Below are 17,742 nucleotides of genomic sequence, written 5' to 3' on the forward strand. Positions count from 1 at the left end.
CAGGGCATGGATGACAGCATGTTGGCTGAAACTCAGTCTAGAGAAGCATGCTGCAATGGTGGTAGGTTGGGGAAAGATGTGGTGAGGCTCAGTACTGCCTTCGGATAGGATTTTATTTTTAATATTGCTTCCAATGGTCCCCACAGCCCAGGGCAGGTGTTTTAGGGCTTACTGCCCAGGCCCCTCCTCCAACCCTCTCCCCCCCCCCCCCCCAATCGCATATTTCCATCTTGCAGGCAATGAAGTAAGGCGTTTCCAAGGAACAGGGGAGTTTTCAAAATGCAGGCAGTAAACCAAGCCCCCGACCCTGAGACAGACAAGTTTTCTACCAACATTGTGATTCAGCACTCTGCCCTGAATGGTTTTGCTGTGCAGCTCAGGACAGAACTTGCATCTTATAGACAAGCAGCAGGAAAACAATGAGCCCACGTGAGAAACTCCCATTTCTGTTACACTAGACTGGAGGAAGTACCAGCGAATGAACCTCAGGACACAATCCCACATGGCCAGTGAAAGAAAAGAGGGCAAAACTGTGTCTAAACTTCGCTGACCCATTTCAAGCTTCCATGATTAAGTTACATCAGTTCCCAATTGCTTTATTCATCTTCTTGTGGATTATAATATTAGGACGTGCTATTGGAAATTAAGCGAAGTGAGATGCTCCTGGTCAGTCACGACTGTTCACGAGGCTACCTACGCCCTCCTACATTACTGGATTCATATAGGCATGCTCTCTTAAAAAAATAGAAGCCCATGAAAGGGCAAAGGGCCTGTGACAGGTTGGATCACAGAAACTCCCCTTGAGAGCTGCCACTTGATGTGCAAAGACTACCTCTGCTCCTGTTTTCCCTGCCAGCTCAGGACTCCAGCACCCTGTCTTGCTGAGCCAGACACTCCCGTCTGCTCCAACACAGACCAAGGGTCTGAATCACTTGCCCCAAAGCTGCAAGTTTACCCAAAAACAGCTCTCAAAAGTGTGCTTGTCTTTAGCACTCAGATGCCCAACTCCCAATGGGGTCTAAACCCAAATCAATCCGTTTTACCCCGTATAAAGCTTATGCAGGGCAAACTCAAATTGTTTGCCCTCTATAACACTGATAGAGAGATATGCACAGTTGTTTGCTCCCCCAGGTATTAATACATACTCTGAGTGAATTACTAAGTAAAAAGTTATTTTAGTAAATACAGAAAATAGGATTTAAGTGGTCCCAAATAGTAACAGACAGAACAAAGTAAGTCACCAAGCAAAATAAAATAAAATAAAATGCGCAAATCTATGTCTAATCAAACTGAATACAGATAATCTCACCCTCAGAGATGCTTCAGTAAGCTTTTTCTCAGACTGGACACCTTCCAGGCCTGGGCACAATTCTTTCCCCTGGTATAGCTCTTGTTGCAGCTCAGGTAGTAGCTAGGGGATTCTTCATGATGGCTCCTCTCCACCCTTGTTCTCTTCCACCCCTTTATATATCTTTTGCATAATGTGGGAACCCTTTGTCCCTCTGGGTTTCCACCCCACCCTCACTGGAAAAGCCCCAGGTTAAAGATGGATTCCAGGTCAGGAGAAATGATCACATGTCACTGCAAGATTTCATTACCCACTTGCCAGCACACACACATACAGGAAGACTCACAGGTAAACAGAGCCATCTGCAGAAAATGGTCCTGGTTAATGGGAGTCCTCAAGATTCCAAACCACCATTAATGGCCCACACTTTGCATAATTACAATAGGCCCTCAGAGTTATAGTTCATATTTCTAGTTTGAGATACAAGAGTGGTACATTTCTACAAATAGGATGACCACACTCAGTACATTATAAGCTTTGTAATGATACCTTACAAGAGACCTTTTGCATGAAGCATATCCCAGTTACATTATATTCACTTTTTATAAAACCATATAGACTGCACAACGTCACAGGGCCCATCTAATCTCAGCGTATAGCAAAGGAAGGATTTCTCCATTCCCCATCACTACAGACAGAACAACTTTCTTATCCCACGCAGGCTATTGCCAGATCTGCTTGGTGGAGAAGCTCCCACTGAAGCCCCTTGTCGGTCAAATACCAGCCGGTTCTTCCTTCCACTGGAAGTTCAGATTTCGGATGTTTACGAGCCGCCCTGTGCGCTGGCCGTGTTCGGGCTCCTAGAAGGCTGGACTTGTAGGGGAACTTGCATTCTGTGCTCAGCCCAGCAGCCGGGATATGTGGCTGCAGCAGGGGGGTGCGATTCCCAGCCCGGGTAGAGAGACTCCTGCTAGCTTGCTGAAAATAGCGGCATGGACACTGAGGCGCTAGCAGCCTGAGCTCAGACCCAGGGGAGCGGGGCAGGCTTGGACTAGACCACCACCACCACGTCCACTGCTACATGAGTTTGCCTACCCGCACTGGAAATGACACTCCCAGCTGCACTGCAGACATAACCTAAGAGTTCTAAGCACGTCACCATGAACGAACCAAAGCAACAATTGAACTTTAAATCACAACTAACATTTGAACTTAGCGCTTAAGGTGGCCATTTTGCCGAAATCACTTTCATCACTCCCAGTGCAAGAGTGCAAGGGGAAGGGGCAGCAAGCCCGTGTAGACACGGACCAAAAAAACTTTACCATAAAGAGACTGTTAATTTCACATTTTAAGCCAACGTTGCCAATGAACACAATCCATCTGAACAGAACATTTACAGAGTTCTGTGAAATAGACTGTGTCACGTTCTCTGGTAGGCTCCCTTCCCCGCCGCCAATCATCCCATGCTATTTTCCTGCAACTTTGCTTTGAAGTGAATAACTTACCCTAATAGACAGCAGGTTTAAAACAAACAAAAGGAAGTATTTCTTCACACAATGCACAGTCAACCTGTGGAACTCCTTGCCAGAGGATGTTGTGAAGGCCAAGACTATAACAGGGTTCAAAAAAGAACTAGATACATTCATGGAGGATAGATCCAGCAATGGCTATTAGCCAGGATGGGCAGGGATGGTGTCCCTAGCCTCTGTTTGCCAGAAGCTGGGAATGGGCGACAGGGAATGGATCATCTGATGATTACCTGTTCTGTTCATTCCCTCTGGGGCACCTGGCATTGGCCACTGTCAGAGGACAGGATACTGGGCTAGATGGACTTTTGGTCTGACCCAGTATGGCCGTTCTTACGAACGGAGATAAGAATTTATTTTTAAAAACACCATCTTTTTTTCCCCTGAGACCGTCAGAAAAAACTTTCTTAAGTGGATCCCTGTACGGATACACAAATGTGTATCCACAGCCAATCCGCAAAAATTGTCTGCGGATTTGCAGGGCTCTATCCCGGGGGCTGGGCTGAGGCTCCAAGGCATCGCCCCGCTGGAGCCCAGTTGGGGAGAGCCACGTGGGCAGCTGTGGGGACCCTCCACGGAGTCACGGACCCTCCACCTGCGCTCGGCCGGACAGGCAGCTTGGGGGGCGGGTACACGGCCAGGGCGGCTCTGAACCGCTCCTCCCCCACACCGCAGGCAGATGTTCTGCCACAGCTCCCCGCAACTCCCCGGCTAGGCTCCACGCTGGCCTGGCCAAGGGGAGACCTGTGGAGCTGCCCAGGGAAAGGGGAGGGTCCACTGCAGCTCCCCATTGCTGCCTGCCTGCCTCTTACCATTGCTGGTCTGCAGCGCCGAGCTGCCCCCCCGGGCCGGAACCAGGTCGGGGAGAGCTGTGCTGGCAGCTGTGGGGAGCCACAGCAGACCCTCCACCTGACCTGGGCGTGGGGCCCAAGCAGCCCCCCGCCCAGTGTCCCTGCCCCCCAGATCTCCCAACCAGGGCAGGTGGAGGATCCACCACGCAGTTCCTCACAGCTGCCCGCCCGGCTCTTACCATCAGAGCCCTGCACGGATACATTGGTACCCACAGAAATGGTACACGGATATCCATGGACATAAAGTGGATACCCGCGGATTTGCAGGGCTCTATTCATAAGTTTCCCAGTTTGTGTTGCAGTGTCTGTTTGTAGATGACCTCTGAAGGGAACAGACTGGGCCTTGTACCAGACACAGACCACCACCAGCACGCAAATATAGCCTGGTGCTATTCCTTCAGGGAGGAAGGCATAGAACTTTCCTGGCAATGCCAATAAGTCAAGAAAAACGGAAGCACTTTCTGAATAATAAGCATCCCTTTAATTGCTGACACCATTACAAAAACCGATTACATTAGCAACCAAAAAAGGAGTGTTTACTTGAGGCTGAAGTCAGAGGCAGCTACTCCCAAAATGTATCTAAGTAAAACAGTGTACAACATCAGTATTAAAATGTTATATTTATTCCATTGTCATCTCCCCGCTGGATTTTTCTGAACAAGTTTTACTGAGCAAAATAAAAGATAAAAGATTATACATTTACCGTATCTCCAGGAATGTAGAGGTCTAATTATCCAAACAATTTTTATTATAAAACTAAATTCTGGAGGTGTCTACAGAGTTTTTCTTCTTTAAATCAGTAGTCTAACAAGAATTAGAAAAGACAAAACTCTGTTCAGTGTTTGACGAAGTAGAAAGGGTGAAAACATAAATAAGGCTTTAATTTGGCAAAATATAATACAATGCCTTCTGCTATCCTCAAATTAATGATTCCCCTGTGACTTCATTCTGCAAGAGAAAGAAAAAAACAATCCACTTAAGCCAAGGAGTTTACAAATAATTACTGCTCAAAGAAATTCATGTACAGCAAACATTAGTTGAGCGGGTCATCCCCAAAACTGGGCTAGTGGTCACCTCAGTGGTGAAGTCTAGGACAGTATGGAGGCCAACGCCCAGTGGGTTGCGAGGAGGATAGCAAAAAGTGATCATCATTCTATTGTTTATAATGCCTCGTTACCCAAGGTACAAAGCAGCTCTGAAGACACTTGAGCTTCCTGACCCTCTCGGAAGACAGAAGCCATTGAGATAAAACCATGGCCGCTAAGAGGAGGAAGAAGAAAGTATCTGTTCTAAATACAAGGGTGGGACAGCTCAGACACTAACTTCACTGAACCTCCCCTGTGTTCACGACCTAAAAACTAATGGTTAATTCTTATAAACTGAACCTTAAACTCGGTTTAGTCTGCTATAGTAGCTCTTTCCATTCAGCCTGTGGCCTTCGCAGTCCTCCATCTCTCTAACTTTTAGCGGTCTCAAGTCTGATGGGTTCTGTGAGAAGGTTCCAACACCTCAGGCTTGTCCAACCTTCTGTCAGCTCCGGCCACCTGACAGGTCGTCAGCACTAGGTGGTCAGCTATGGAAGGCCCCTGGTTTTTAAAAGGTAGCTTTGTATGAAAGCATGCAAACCCAATAACACAAAAACAGGTGTCACTATGCCCCCAGCCTGAAACTTAAGTATTTCATATCACAGTGACTATTCCATACTTCCACTGCACGCTCAGTAAAATCTCACTCGGTTATTTTGATACCCATTCCAAAGATACATCAGTATGTATGATCTTTTGCACTGGAGCAGGCACTATGGAAGCAAACAAGACTGCTGTGTGGAAGAGACAAACATCTGTCAATAGAGGCAGAGAGAAAAAGAGGTGTGATTGTCAAGTCACAACCATGCAGTGAGCCCTCAGGCCTAGAAAGAGGAGCAGAAAAGGCTGAGATCTGAGAAGGCTGAATGGAGGAGGGACCAAAAAAGGAGTAAAAATAGGTCTGGTACCCCTTACAAGTTTTGACAGAGCCTCTCTAAAACATCAGACTTAACAGACGCCAGTCTTGTTAAAACCCACTTGTCACGAAGTTAGAGAATGCTTGTGTGAGACAGATATTGCAGTGTAGACATACCCAGGTTAAGACACCCACAGCTGGCCCATGACAGCTGAATCAGGCTTGGGCTGTGGGGCTATAACACTGCAGTGTAGACAGCCGATTTTGGGCTGGAGTCCACGGTCTGGGACCCTCCTCTCTGGTGGGGTCTCACAGTTCGGGCTCTAGCCCCAGCCCGGACCACTACACTGCAATTTTATAGCCCCACAGCCCGATTCAGCTGACATGGGCCGGCTGTTGGTGTCTTACTGCAGTGTCGACATACCCCAGGTTACAGCTAAAGTATCCATTTCCTACCTACTAGCTGATAGTGTTCTTTTCCCTTTGAGAGCATTTGGCTTATGGAGACAACCAGCTTCTTGACGTGTCCTACATCCTGGCTCAGAGTCACTGCCAGGTTTAGTCTTTTTTCAGTCAATTCCTGAAACGGGAGCGAAAAAAGGAATCATTAATAGCTCATTTGCAATCAAATTACTGAGAGACCAGAACTAGATTCTCCATCCAAAATGACGCCTTCTTACGCACCGGTATACACCATGCAACTGTGACAACAAACAGGGGTCTCCCCACACAGAGAACACTGGAGAAAGTGAAGGGTCCGTTGAGTGGTGACTTACAATTGCAGTGGGTTAGCCTCAGTGTGTCAGTGTCGGACTGTTGGCAGCTTAGTACCAAATAACCAGCAGGTCTCACTGAATATCTGATCAGAGTAGAGGACGCACCCCATGAGGCATGTCTATTGGGGACTGAGATAGCATGGTTAGCAAGGGGAGCCAGAACGCAGCAATCGGACAATGATTATAGCAACTACCTTGCGTGAGGCAAGTCAGTCTGTACCCAACTGTGTCCAGAAGGACCTAGCTGGCGGCCTGGAGGAGTTATGTACACGTGTCATTCTAATCGACATGCTGCTAGGGATGGGTGGGAGGGGCAGAGGAAATGGGTTATCTAGTTTACATTAGGTGATGGCCCCCTGCCCTTCCCCATAAGCTGGCGAACAAGGCACCAATGCATTTTATAAAGAGCTTGGTTTCCATATGGATCTTGTTATTAGCAGCATATAGTGGTGGTCATGCCCTGGGGCACAGAGCTCCAGCTCCTATTTGCTGGAGATGGCGCACAGTTCTAGTCCCAAGAGCAGAAAGCTGGCCTAGTCTCAGCAGCTCAGATTCGTCACTGAGGGAGGCGAGAGCACTCCGATTCTGGCTCCGAACACCTGCTTAGCCATCTGCTGGCTGGCTGTTCACACTCCCTCTGCCTCCATGGGTGGTTTCTTAGCCCAGCCCTGGGTAGAATCTATGGACTGACTCTCTATCCCGTTCGGTGCACTTCGCTGCACTCACCACATTTTAAAACTATTGGATCTAAAGTTAATAAGGTTCTCAAACCGACAGCTGAAAGAGAGGACTATAATATCTAACAAGCTCTAGAAAGAGGTCACTCTCCTGACGCAATCAAAATAGTGTCAGCACTATTTATTTATCCAAAATTCATATTTTGCATAAATAGGTGACATGCCCTGGGTTTTTCAACTTCACTATCCATTTATTCTGGATTCCGGAAGTCAAACTTGCTCAGGCAAAACTAGAACCAAACAGGATATAAACCCCTATTTAGACTGCAAATATTTATTACTTTCACCAGACGATTCCACATAAGCCCATCATACAAAAAAATTGAGATGTTACTATTTGCACTCAGCTCAGTAAACTCAGCAGCTGGAAGACACTGGGGGAGCTTTCATCTGCAAGTATCCACAAGTTTTAAAAAACCTGACCTCAGTGACTGCAATTATTCCAATACTCAGCTGGAATACAGAAAGGCACTTTGAGTGAAATTTTCAAAAGTGTCCAGCATTAGCTTAACTCTGCTCTCACCATATCATTAGCAATTTTGCCATTGACTTCACTGGGAACAGTTACACCAATGCTTAGTACTTCTGAAAAACCCACCCTATTAGTTATGGGGAAATTACAATGACAAGTTCAGACAGAACCACTTTTAGAGGTGTTGAATATTAAGATATGGTTTTTAAGAGGTCCTCATCCTATGTTATCAGAACTAGTTCAACCACCACTAGATAATCTACTGAAGGGTAAGATTTTTGTAATAATCAAGTCTTAAAATATACAGCTTTAGTAAATGGTTTGTCCAAAGCGGAAAGCGATCATGGAAAAAAATATGTATCCCACTGGGCTAAGATTATGACTGGATGCATCAAAAATCAACGAAGGACACTAAAATCAAACCTCCCAGCTCTGTCCTGGTGTCCCAACTAATCTAAGACACGTAGGTTGGTAAGAACGTGAGAGAGCTACGTTTGCACAGTAAGAGATCTGCAAACATGTTTCTCTACTGTAAAAATAACTGGGAATCTACATTAAATAAAGTAGCCACTATAAGTGATCAGAGAATTAAAATCGATGTATGTTGAACCTCAGCACTATCTCAAGTGTTTAACATGGATCAATAAGTATGATTGCAAGTTTGACTTGCAGTCTAGCAAATTAATGAGCCACAATTAACTGACAGTTGCATATGAGAGCACAACATATGGATTACACAATGTACAACTGGGACAGCTCCTCTCTTATGGTAATAGGTAAATGCTGTTTTTTATTCGCTCTTACACCCCTTCCCCTCCAGTGGAGAGCTCTCCGCTCTCCCTCTCTAATTCTGTCTGCTTCTCTTCCTTTCATATTCATTGTATAATTTCGTTTCACTAACAGGGACTGGCTAGAACTCTTGCATTATTCATACCTCTTGGGGCCAAATCCCAATTCCCCCTCTTAGACGTGGGCTCAACCCGACACAGCCACAGTTACAATTTCAGGGCTGCAATACGCTCGCTGCTGTGCCCTCCCCCCACTCGTAATTCTCCACCGCGAGGAAGAAAAGATTCTGACTGGTGCATCCACCATCATCCTCTCCTCCGCAGCTGGTGAAGAGGAGGGAATCTGTGACGACTACTCCCTCGCTGCAAGCTTCCCACAGCCTCCCGCCACCAGCTCCTCTGCACTCAGCTCTCCCTGGGCAGGTGGGGAAGCAGTATTTGCCCCTTGTACACTCTCTAAAAAGCCCTCAGATAAAAAGATGTTGGAAAAGGAGCCAAAGAAAACTCCCATCCTATGTGTGCCTGCCGCTCTCATCTTCCTGTCCAGACAGACAGCAAGCCCAGTGCTTAATCTCAGTCACTGACTGCACAGGGCACTTCAAGTATTTAGCGCTGCAGTAGGGTTTTACGTTAGGATTCAGAGATTAGAAATGGGTAAGACTGCAACTGTGCTTGCAAAGGAGTGTACTCGCTAGGTAAGGAAGTGTCCAGATGTCTGTGCACTATTAGAGCTCACACAGCTCCTCTCTGTGAATTCAGACCTGGCATGTCCCTAGTGCTCAGTGAGGCGTCTTTGAAGCCCTCTGAGTGAGCCAGGTGTTATAACGCTAAAGCAATGAGTTTAAATGTGCAATGGTTCAAGTGTAGTTTCCTTTTTAGTTAAGCAGCCATAATTCAGAACTGACGGAGCAAAGAAGACCCTGCCTCAGTGCAGCTGGCCTCTGCGTGGAACATGACAATCTCCTGACTTGTTTGCTTGACATCTCTGTATGTTTGCAAACTCTGTATCACAAGGGAACTTCCCACTCCTGAAGCTTAAATAGCTTCATGGGACAAGATGTGTCTTTGGCTGCGGGCTCTGTAGCTTGTGATGCAACAGTCAAGCAGTGTCAATGACTGACTGCTTTCTACTCTGTCATTCATTGCGTCTAATGACTGCAGAGCAAGGATTCTTCTGTAGTGCTCTGTGGAGAATTCTGCTCCATTAGGCTTCTGAAGTCACTTTTACCTTCAGTAGCAAAAGGGAATCAATTGAAATTGCTTGTGCCATCAACATCGGCAGCTCTGTCCCGTCAAATACACCGGACCCTCACTCGAATGCGGGATTTGGGATCCATGCGCAGTACTGCGTTAACGCGGGGACCACATTATAGCGGAGACCGCGTTTAAATGAATTTCAATGAAAGTAATTAAATTTGGGATCCACGGCTGCGACCGCGTTCTATGCGAATTCGCGCTATATAGACGCGCATTCTAGTGAGGGTCCGGTGTATGACATTTCTTCCACCCTTTGACATAATGTAGCTGCTGGGATGTCAAAAGCTGAAGCAGACCTCCCCTGACATGGTTTAGCTCTTTAGCCCAATTTGCATGCACCAACATGGCATGTGTGGGCTCACGATAGACATCCAAGACGTTTAACCAAGTCAGGCCTTCACAGACATTCACAGCTTGATGTTGGTTGTCCAACTCTGTAGTCGCCAAAATATTTCAGCTTTAACCTTTCGATGATGAGAATCGCAAAATAGCCCCCCATTCCAGAAAGCTGCCACACTGTAGCGCAAAGGGATTCTCCGGATCACTGCTTACTGAAATGCAGACCAACGAGATTCTGCTGCCACGCCGGACCAGGGTCATCATGCTCCCAGTGGCCCGGCATCAGCTAAAGCGGGACTAAGACACTTTCAGTGGGCTGATGCGCTCCTCCCTGTGGTTCGTAGGCTCTTACTGAAGGGGTTAAGCATGCGTGCGGCAATACTGAGGCAGGACAAGGTGCCAGTCTCCATGTGGAATTACATGCTTCAGAGTGCCCATCAAATGCTTAATGTTTGAAGCTTATTTAATTACAAGAAGATCATTTTTAAGTGTCCCTTCATGAGGGAGAAGCGGTTAAAACACTTCCCACCTGCCTGCACCCAAAGGACCACGCCAATTTTATTTCCATTTTGAAAACCCTGGCTCGTGAGTCTACCCTCTGGCCCCACCCCCAAAGGTGAACTTGAAAAATAAGGGAGTCATGGTGCAAATACTGGCCGAGCCCAAGTGTAAACACCCTTGTGATCCTGAGCAGTGAGAGGACACAGCTCAAGAAGGAAGCACTTCTGACGTTTGTCTAGGCTAGGTAAATCTCCTGACCCGATTTCAGTGCCAGTGGAATATTGTACGTTCTGCAGTTACAGCTCATTTCTCAGAGTTAACATTTTGCATAAGATCTGAATTGCCCCTGGAGACGGACTCAAAGAAAACACTCACCGGCTCTGAGCAACCATCACTGTTCTCGATAACGTTGGCATCCCCGGCAGCTTTTCCTATTTCTCTCTCAAGAGATGCCAGTGACTCTTGGGCCTGTAGGGAAAAAAACAGAGGCAGCAACTAAAGGATGGAAAGCAAACCACCTGTCTAACCGCTAATGTTAGACACACAGGAAATAAGTGTTCCGGAGGAAAATCTGTTTTATGTCATGTTCGCTCAGGGGACCACGCCATTCGTTGAGATTGACGGGTCTTCTTACAATCAGGTATTTTGCATGTCAGGCTGGCTACACGTGAAAGTTATGCTAGTGGGGAATTTTAATAGCCTTGTGTCAAGTTTAGGAAAAAAGGTTCAACAGCAGAGAGTTTAATGTGAAAGACTAACTTGAATAAGCATCTGAAACCCAATTAGTGTATCTGCCATTTATGTAGAATACAATAAAAATCCTCTAGGATGGAGTGACTTTATTGCTGTTACTGTGGGAATTAATCAACACAGTCAGCCCATACATTATGGTTACTGCACCATTACTTGCTTTGGTATTCTTGCACCTTAGAAAGAGTTAAATAAGACCACTGATATCTTTTCAATGTATCCCTGCACCCAGAAAGCAGAGCTGCCGTAGTCTTTTGCCCTTCTCTCCAATTGCAATGTCCACCTTGCCAACAATGCTGGCTTGCAGACCTACCTCTACTAAAGATGTCTTCATCTGTCCAAACTAAAAGCCTGGTGTGTCGGATATCTCCTCAAGGATATCTGGCAGTCAGCTGAAGCTCAACAGAGCTTTCAATCTTCCCCACCAAGGCCTCCCTGCTTCTTCCTCTCAATCACTGGAACACCACCACCATCCTGCCTGTCACTCAGACTCACAACCTGGGTGTCATCGTCAACTCAGACCTCTAAGTTCTCCTATCCAGGCAAGGTTTAAATCTTGCCAATTTTTTCTGCATAATGTCTTTAAGATACGGCCTTTCCTATCCATCCGCTTAGCGAAAACTCCTGTCCAGGCTCTCATCTCGATTACTGCAACATGCTTCTCTGCGACCTTGACAAACGCAATCCATTCTGAATGCTCCTGCAAAGATCAATTTCCTCGCCTGTCATTTTGACCCCTCTCTTTGCACCCCTCCACTGGTTCTACCTTCTCTATCACAGCAAATCTAAGCTACTGGTCTTCGTTTTCAAGGCCTATCATTCACTAACAAGATGTTGACCCCAGCCTCCATCACCCACTTGTTCAATTTTCAAACAAGCACCTTGGTGCTTTTGTCCACGCTGCTGCTCCTCACTCTTGGGAGAAGCTCTCCATAAACACCTGCAAAGCTACCTCTTCAGGGTCTTTCAAAACCATCAATAGAACACACTTTTTCCATGATGCCTACAAAAAAACCTAACAGTTCGGCTCTGGTGCAATGAGACCACTGCCGTCCATGCTCACCTACACGGTCTCATTGACGCCTTGAACTCCCATCTGTCTGTACCCATTTATTGTCTCTTGTCTGAAATTGTAAGCGCTTTGGGGCAGGGACCATCTCTTTGTATAGCACTCAGCACAGAGGGGTCCTGGTGCAAGGCTGGGGCTACCATAATCCAAACCATCATCTACAACCCTCAGAGTAACTAGAGAGAGCACACACAACTTTAAATGTTACTGAGAAGAGCTGTTCTTTACATCAGGATCTCAGTGGAACACTGACGTGTCATATGAAACTCTTCCCAAAATTAAAAGACTGGTCTTACAACTGGAAACACTCCTTCAGCAAAACAACAGGAAGAGCAAGAGGGTTATATCCATGTGGACTTGAGAAATAAGGGCTAGAACCTGCCCTATTCTAATGCACTCTGCTTTCGCACTTCTCCTACAGCACTGAAGGGCATTAAAGCTGCCCTAAATGAGAAGCTAAGGGTTCCCTCAGCATGGGAGAGTGACAAGCGGCCTCATGCAACCCCATCTCATCCTCCAAGCAGAACAGGAGCGACAGTGGGGCGGTTGGAGCGCACTGCGCTCCAGTAATCCCAGGCCTTTGCAACAACCTCTGTGGAGAAGTTACACACCAACACAATCTAAAGCAAACAGCCAGCCAGCCCCAGGACAGAGTGACGGAAAGGTGGCATCAAGTGAAACTTCCTCAAATCCAAGTATTGATCCCCTCCATGTGAGATCAATTTATATATTGATTAGCAACATCAGCATTTCTCACCCATCTTCGGTTATCCCCACTGCAAAACACATGTGCAACAATTGCTGGTAAAGAATCACTGATCTCAGGCAGATATTTTTCTTTTCTAGACCTTGTAACATTATAGGGTCTATTCCAGCGATACACTTGGCATATGCATGCCTGTTTAACTCATTACTGCTAATGGTTACTGTTAAGGGCATATCTATTACATTTGCATCAGCATGAACGCTAATGAACAGAACACAGTTTTAAGCAGAACAATCATTGGCTATACAGCTTTTCAGTAGTTTCCTTCTGACCCTGTTCTAGTCTCAAGTAAGCAGATATGTCTCTTCGTCAGATAGTGCATCCGCTCTCCAAGGCCATATACAGTACCACTGTCTGGAAATCAGAATTTGGGCCCTAGAATTTACAATCCCACTCCACAAACATTCAGTTCAAAATTTTATAGTCAGCCTGTATTTTCGCACAACGGAACTACAGATGTTATTAGTGCCTGGTTCAAAACAAAACAAAAAAATCAAGCTTTTAGAATACCTTAATCTGCATCTATTAAATAGCCCCCCTTACCTTAGGCAAGTCGCCAGCTACTTTCTGCCTTTCACTTTGATCAATTTTAAGTTTTGCTAGCGTGTCATTTAACTGTGTTTTCAGCTGTAAAATAGAAAGAAAAAGAGTAAGGCTCTTTTTTAATTAGTATCCTTCTTGGATTAATCCAGTGCATCGTTGATTGCAGAAGGGAAAAAAAATGACTAACAATTACTACACTCAGGGGATTAGTCAACATGTGCTACAACATTTACAAGGAGAGCCAAGGAAGAAATTCAAATCTGTACAGTTAAATGAAAGGAACAAAAGCTACAGAGAGAGTAGGGGTTATAGTCAGTGTGACAACCGCATATGGTTTCAACTTCAAGCTACACTGCCAGTAAGAAAAGTTGATACCAAAAAAGGTTGACGTTTGACTTAATTCACAGCAAACGTCCAGCATTTAAGGATACTGCCACAATATATTACTAGCTCCGATCAACCTGTCCCCTCTCTACTAAAATTCGCTGTGCGATATACTGCAGATTGTCTTGGTCATCGTAGCATAGCTCCTACTCTTTACAAGGATGTTCGCTCCACCAGCATACTAATGTCGTGTCTAATGGTTTATCGCCATCTATAAGAGATTAAAATGTTCATGGTGTTTAGACTTTACTATTTCGAACACTACGCTGTTGCAGTCAAGGAGAATGATTTCTTTGTGTTGGTTGCACCAAAATACAGCCTCTGAAGAATGATTGTAATTTTCAGTATTGCTCTTTGACATGCATGTCAACGCCTCCAGGACTGCGGCTGCAACACTTACTGCACGATTCTCAAAGGGGTACGTTCACTAGAAGCCTTGAAGGGCAGCTTTGGTGGATTCCTGGTCATGCAGCACATTGTGCTGCTGCTCACTCTTCTTGGGAACTAGCAGGGGATTAAAATGAACAATAAGGGTGCTCCAAATGCAGAATTCTTGTGAATTTCACTGTCTCTTCCTCAAACTCTTGCCTGGTGCAAACCCACCCAAACGGGAGACTATTCCTGTATGTTTTGTATGCGAGAAATACAGTTGGTTTGCTACCTCATCGCACAAGAACAAGCAGCAGGGAAAGTGACGGGATGATAACGCCCCTACAGACTTCACCAAGCCAGCACCTTCGGTCTGTAGTTGTTCAGCTCAGGGCCGGCTCCAGGAACCAGCGAAGGAAGCTGGTGCTTGGGGCGCCACGTCTGGGTCTTCCGCGGCAATTCGGCGGCGGGTCCCTCAGTGCCGCTCAGAGTGAAGGACCCACCGCCGAAGAATGAAGCGGCGTGGTAGAGCTGCCGCCGAATTGCCGCCGATCACGGCTTTATCTTTTTTTTTCCCCGCTTCACCGCTTGGGGCAGCAAAAAAGCTGGAGCCGGCCCTGGTTCTGCTACCTTGCTAAGAAGCTGGGATTTTTAACAGTCGCAGCTGTAGACTGAGGGGTGAACTTTGCCGGTGATATTCAAATGGTCAGGTGGGCAGAGCTGTGACCGCGAATCCCCGAGTGTGTGTGTCAGCCCTGTTAAAGACGTGCATTTTTTTTTAGCAAAGGCAATGTTCATTTTTTAAGGTCTGTTTCCTTCGGACATTAGGCAGTTTGCACAGCAATAAAGTAAATTTTTGCTCTCCAGGGGCTGCAGTTGTCAAAGTGGTTCTTACAAGCCAGGACTGGAAGTTAAGCCCACAGAGAGGGCACTGCACCTGTAACACCAGGTAATCAGAAATCTCCCAGAGTATTCAGAGTGGTGACACCAGCATGGGGAGGTAACATCTGAGAGCTGGAAGAGCGTCTGCATGCTAGCGACAATCCCACTTCACTTCTAGAACTACTAATCTCAAGTAGGTTTGGGTTTTTTAAACTTGAGAAGGCTTAACCCAGACCAGCTTTGCATCTGTTAGGGCTGGGGGCTGGTCAGCATGATACACCTCTACCCCGATATAATGTGACCCAATAGAACACGAATTCAGATAGAACGCGGTAAAGCAGCGCTCGGGGGGGGGCGGGGGGGGGCAGAGACAGGGCTGCGCGCTCCAGCGGATCAAAGCAAGTTCGATATAACGCTGTTTCACCTATAACGCGGCAAGATTTTTTGGCTCCTGAGGACAGCGTTATATCGGGGTAGAGGTGTACTGCAATCCAGCTTGGGGAAATTAATGCTGGGTTTACCATCCTAGCAAAAATTCAAAACAGGCATGGAGACTAGGAGTGGGGAGAAAACTCTGTGATTCTGGCTTGGAAGACACAAAGCAAGCTCTGGTCACACACAGGCACATTAAGGCATCGTCCATTCTCAGAGGTCAAACGCCAGCCTCCCTGTGAAATGACGGGGGGTTAGAAAGGTATCTGAGTTGGATTAACCTTCACACTGGAAAATACGTATATGGAGCAGCAGGCCAGACCTGGGTTCATCCAGCTCCACTTCGAAAAGCCTACCAGGGGCAGCATTAGTTATCAGGCAGTCTCCAGAATCAAAATGCAGCCTGGTGCACATTTGTATGCCAATACCCAGAACAACCACTTAGCTATTTCAGAGCAGCGATAACTGATTGAGCAATGGGAACAAAACCAGAGAAGTTTGGGCTGATTCGTATATGCAGAGTTCTTTCCTCGGTGCTTTTACAACTCAAATTATGATGGGTGCTCCGCACTCTTCTCCTTCGTATTTATGTGTAGTGTTTGTGTTCTAGATATCTTTGGAAGAAAGCCCAAGGTGGATTTTCTATGTTAGGTTGATTGGTGCGCACACATTTTTGGTATTTCAAATGTGTCCTACATGCAGCTACACTTGTTTGTCTACATTACATGAAACACTGATCCTAAAAAAGCTCATTGGAGTATGAAAATATCTTAAGGCTTTTCTAAAGAACCAGTCATGCCATAGTTAGGAACAGAGAAAGACAAATCGTAAAAGTCATACTACAAAAAATGATACTGCAATGGACAAAAACACCAAGCTGAAGAGGTTAGCAGACAGACAGGATTTGTGATGGCTTCTCCATATAAGCATAATGTGGGCCCACTGGAGAACACGTTTCTTACCAAATTTAACTCTTCATTCTGTCTTACTGCTTCAGAATATGAATCATCAAGTTTTTTCTGCAATTCAGTCAACAGATCTTTGAGCTGAAATGAAGTTTAGAGTTTTTAGGATTTGTCTCCTTAGGATGCCTGTTTGTCTTCTGCTCTGTTATTAGTGTGTCCGTCTACGCAAAAGTCACAAGCACCAACTCAACTCTGACAGTTAAGGGTTCTATCATTATGCCAACTGACTTATTACCATAGAAAAGCAAAAGGAACGTTGTTTTGTCAGTTACGTTTACCTCTCTGACTTCTGAAACATAAGTGGATCGCTCTATTTCTGCCTTTTCTAGTTCATTTTCCAAATGTTCTCTCTCTCTTTTAAGCTAGGGAAAAAAAACAGAGTTAACATAATAGTTTCCGATGGCTTCCTTTCATTAATGTTTTAAGAAAAAAATAACACTGTGGAATATAAAATAATTATTTATCTTCTCAAACCTTGCAGCTGGCACAGGTTGGCCATTTAAATTCAGTTTTGCCTAAGATTTATTTGAACTTTGAACCAAAAAAACCTTCTAAAAAGTGTTTGCCTGAAGTTCGGCTCTCAAGACTAGAGTTAGGGGCCTCCATAAGAGACCTCATTTCCGCAAGTGGGGAGCACCCAGTAGCTCCCACTAACTTGAACACTTATGGAAATCAGGCCATTTATGGAGGCACCTAACTCTAGTCTTAGGAGCCAAACTTCAGGCACCCACTTTTTCAAAATCTTCGCCAAAAGGTTTTAGAGCTGAATCTGCAATGCAGCGTCAATCGACAGTACGAAACTGTTCTACTTGCATTAAATAGTTCCCAAAAAGGTTTCAAATTTAAGAAGTGACTTAAGTTTTAGATATTATCGAACGGAAAGCTTCAAAAGGATAAAATATTTAAACGTACAGTTTCGGCTTCTTTGATTTCTTCCTTTAATCTCTCAATTTCACGCTCCAATGAACCGACTGAAGAGAGCATCTGCAGTTTTCAATACAGACGAATACACAATTAAAGGTTATCAGAGATCTATCAGAGCCACAGTAATTCATCTAAAAACAGAATCTTGGTACAGTAAACATTTTGTAAAACAGTCCAAGTCT

At 45.6% G+C, this 17,742-nt stretch overlaps 1 protein-coding gene across 36 annotated transcripts in view; it reads right to left on the reverse strand.

Annotated features, from left to right (window-relative positions):
* Positions 1-4,123: 4,123 nt before the first annotated feature.
* The window catches only part of KTN1 (kinectin 1), a 109,919-nt gene continuing 96,300 nt past the window's right edge, over positions 4,124-17,742 (reverse strand). For 9 of the 36 annotated variants that reach the window (XM_065593858.1, XM_065593882.1, XM_065593866.1 and 6 more), the window contains 7 exons: positions 17,549-17,620; positions 16,915-16,998; positions 16,634-16,717; positions 13,605-13,688; positions 10,852-10,944; positions 6,063-6,186; positions 4,124-4,613 (listed from right to left, as the gene is read on the reverse strand). In XM_065593858.1, the coding sequence (XP_065449930.1) occupies positions 4,609-4,613; positions 6,063-6,186; positions 10,852-10,944; positions 13,605-13,688; positions 16,634-16,717; positions 16,915-16,998; positions 17,549-17,620 (546 nt within the window). In that variant the 3' untranslated portion in view covers positions 4,124-4,608. The remainder of the gene's footprint in view (positions 4,614-6,062; positions 6,187-10,851; positions 10,945-13,604; positions 13,689-16,633; positions 16,718-16,914; positions 16,999-17,548; positions 17,621-17,742) is intronic. The other 27 variants (XM_065593855.1, XM_065593859.1, XM_065593864.1 and 24 more) reach the window with 8 other exon arrangements.

The sequence above is a fragment of the Chrysemys picta genome, chromosome 4, assembly GCF_011386835.1.
Source record: "Chrysemys picta bellii isolate R12L10 chromosome 4, ASM1138683v2, whole genome shotgun sequence".
Taxonomy (NCBI): domain Eukaryota; kingdom Metazoa; phylum Chordata; order Testudines; family Emydidae; genus Chrysemys; species Chrysemys picta.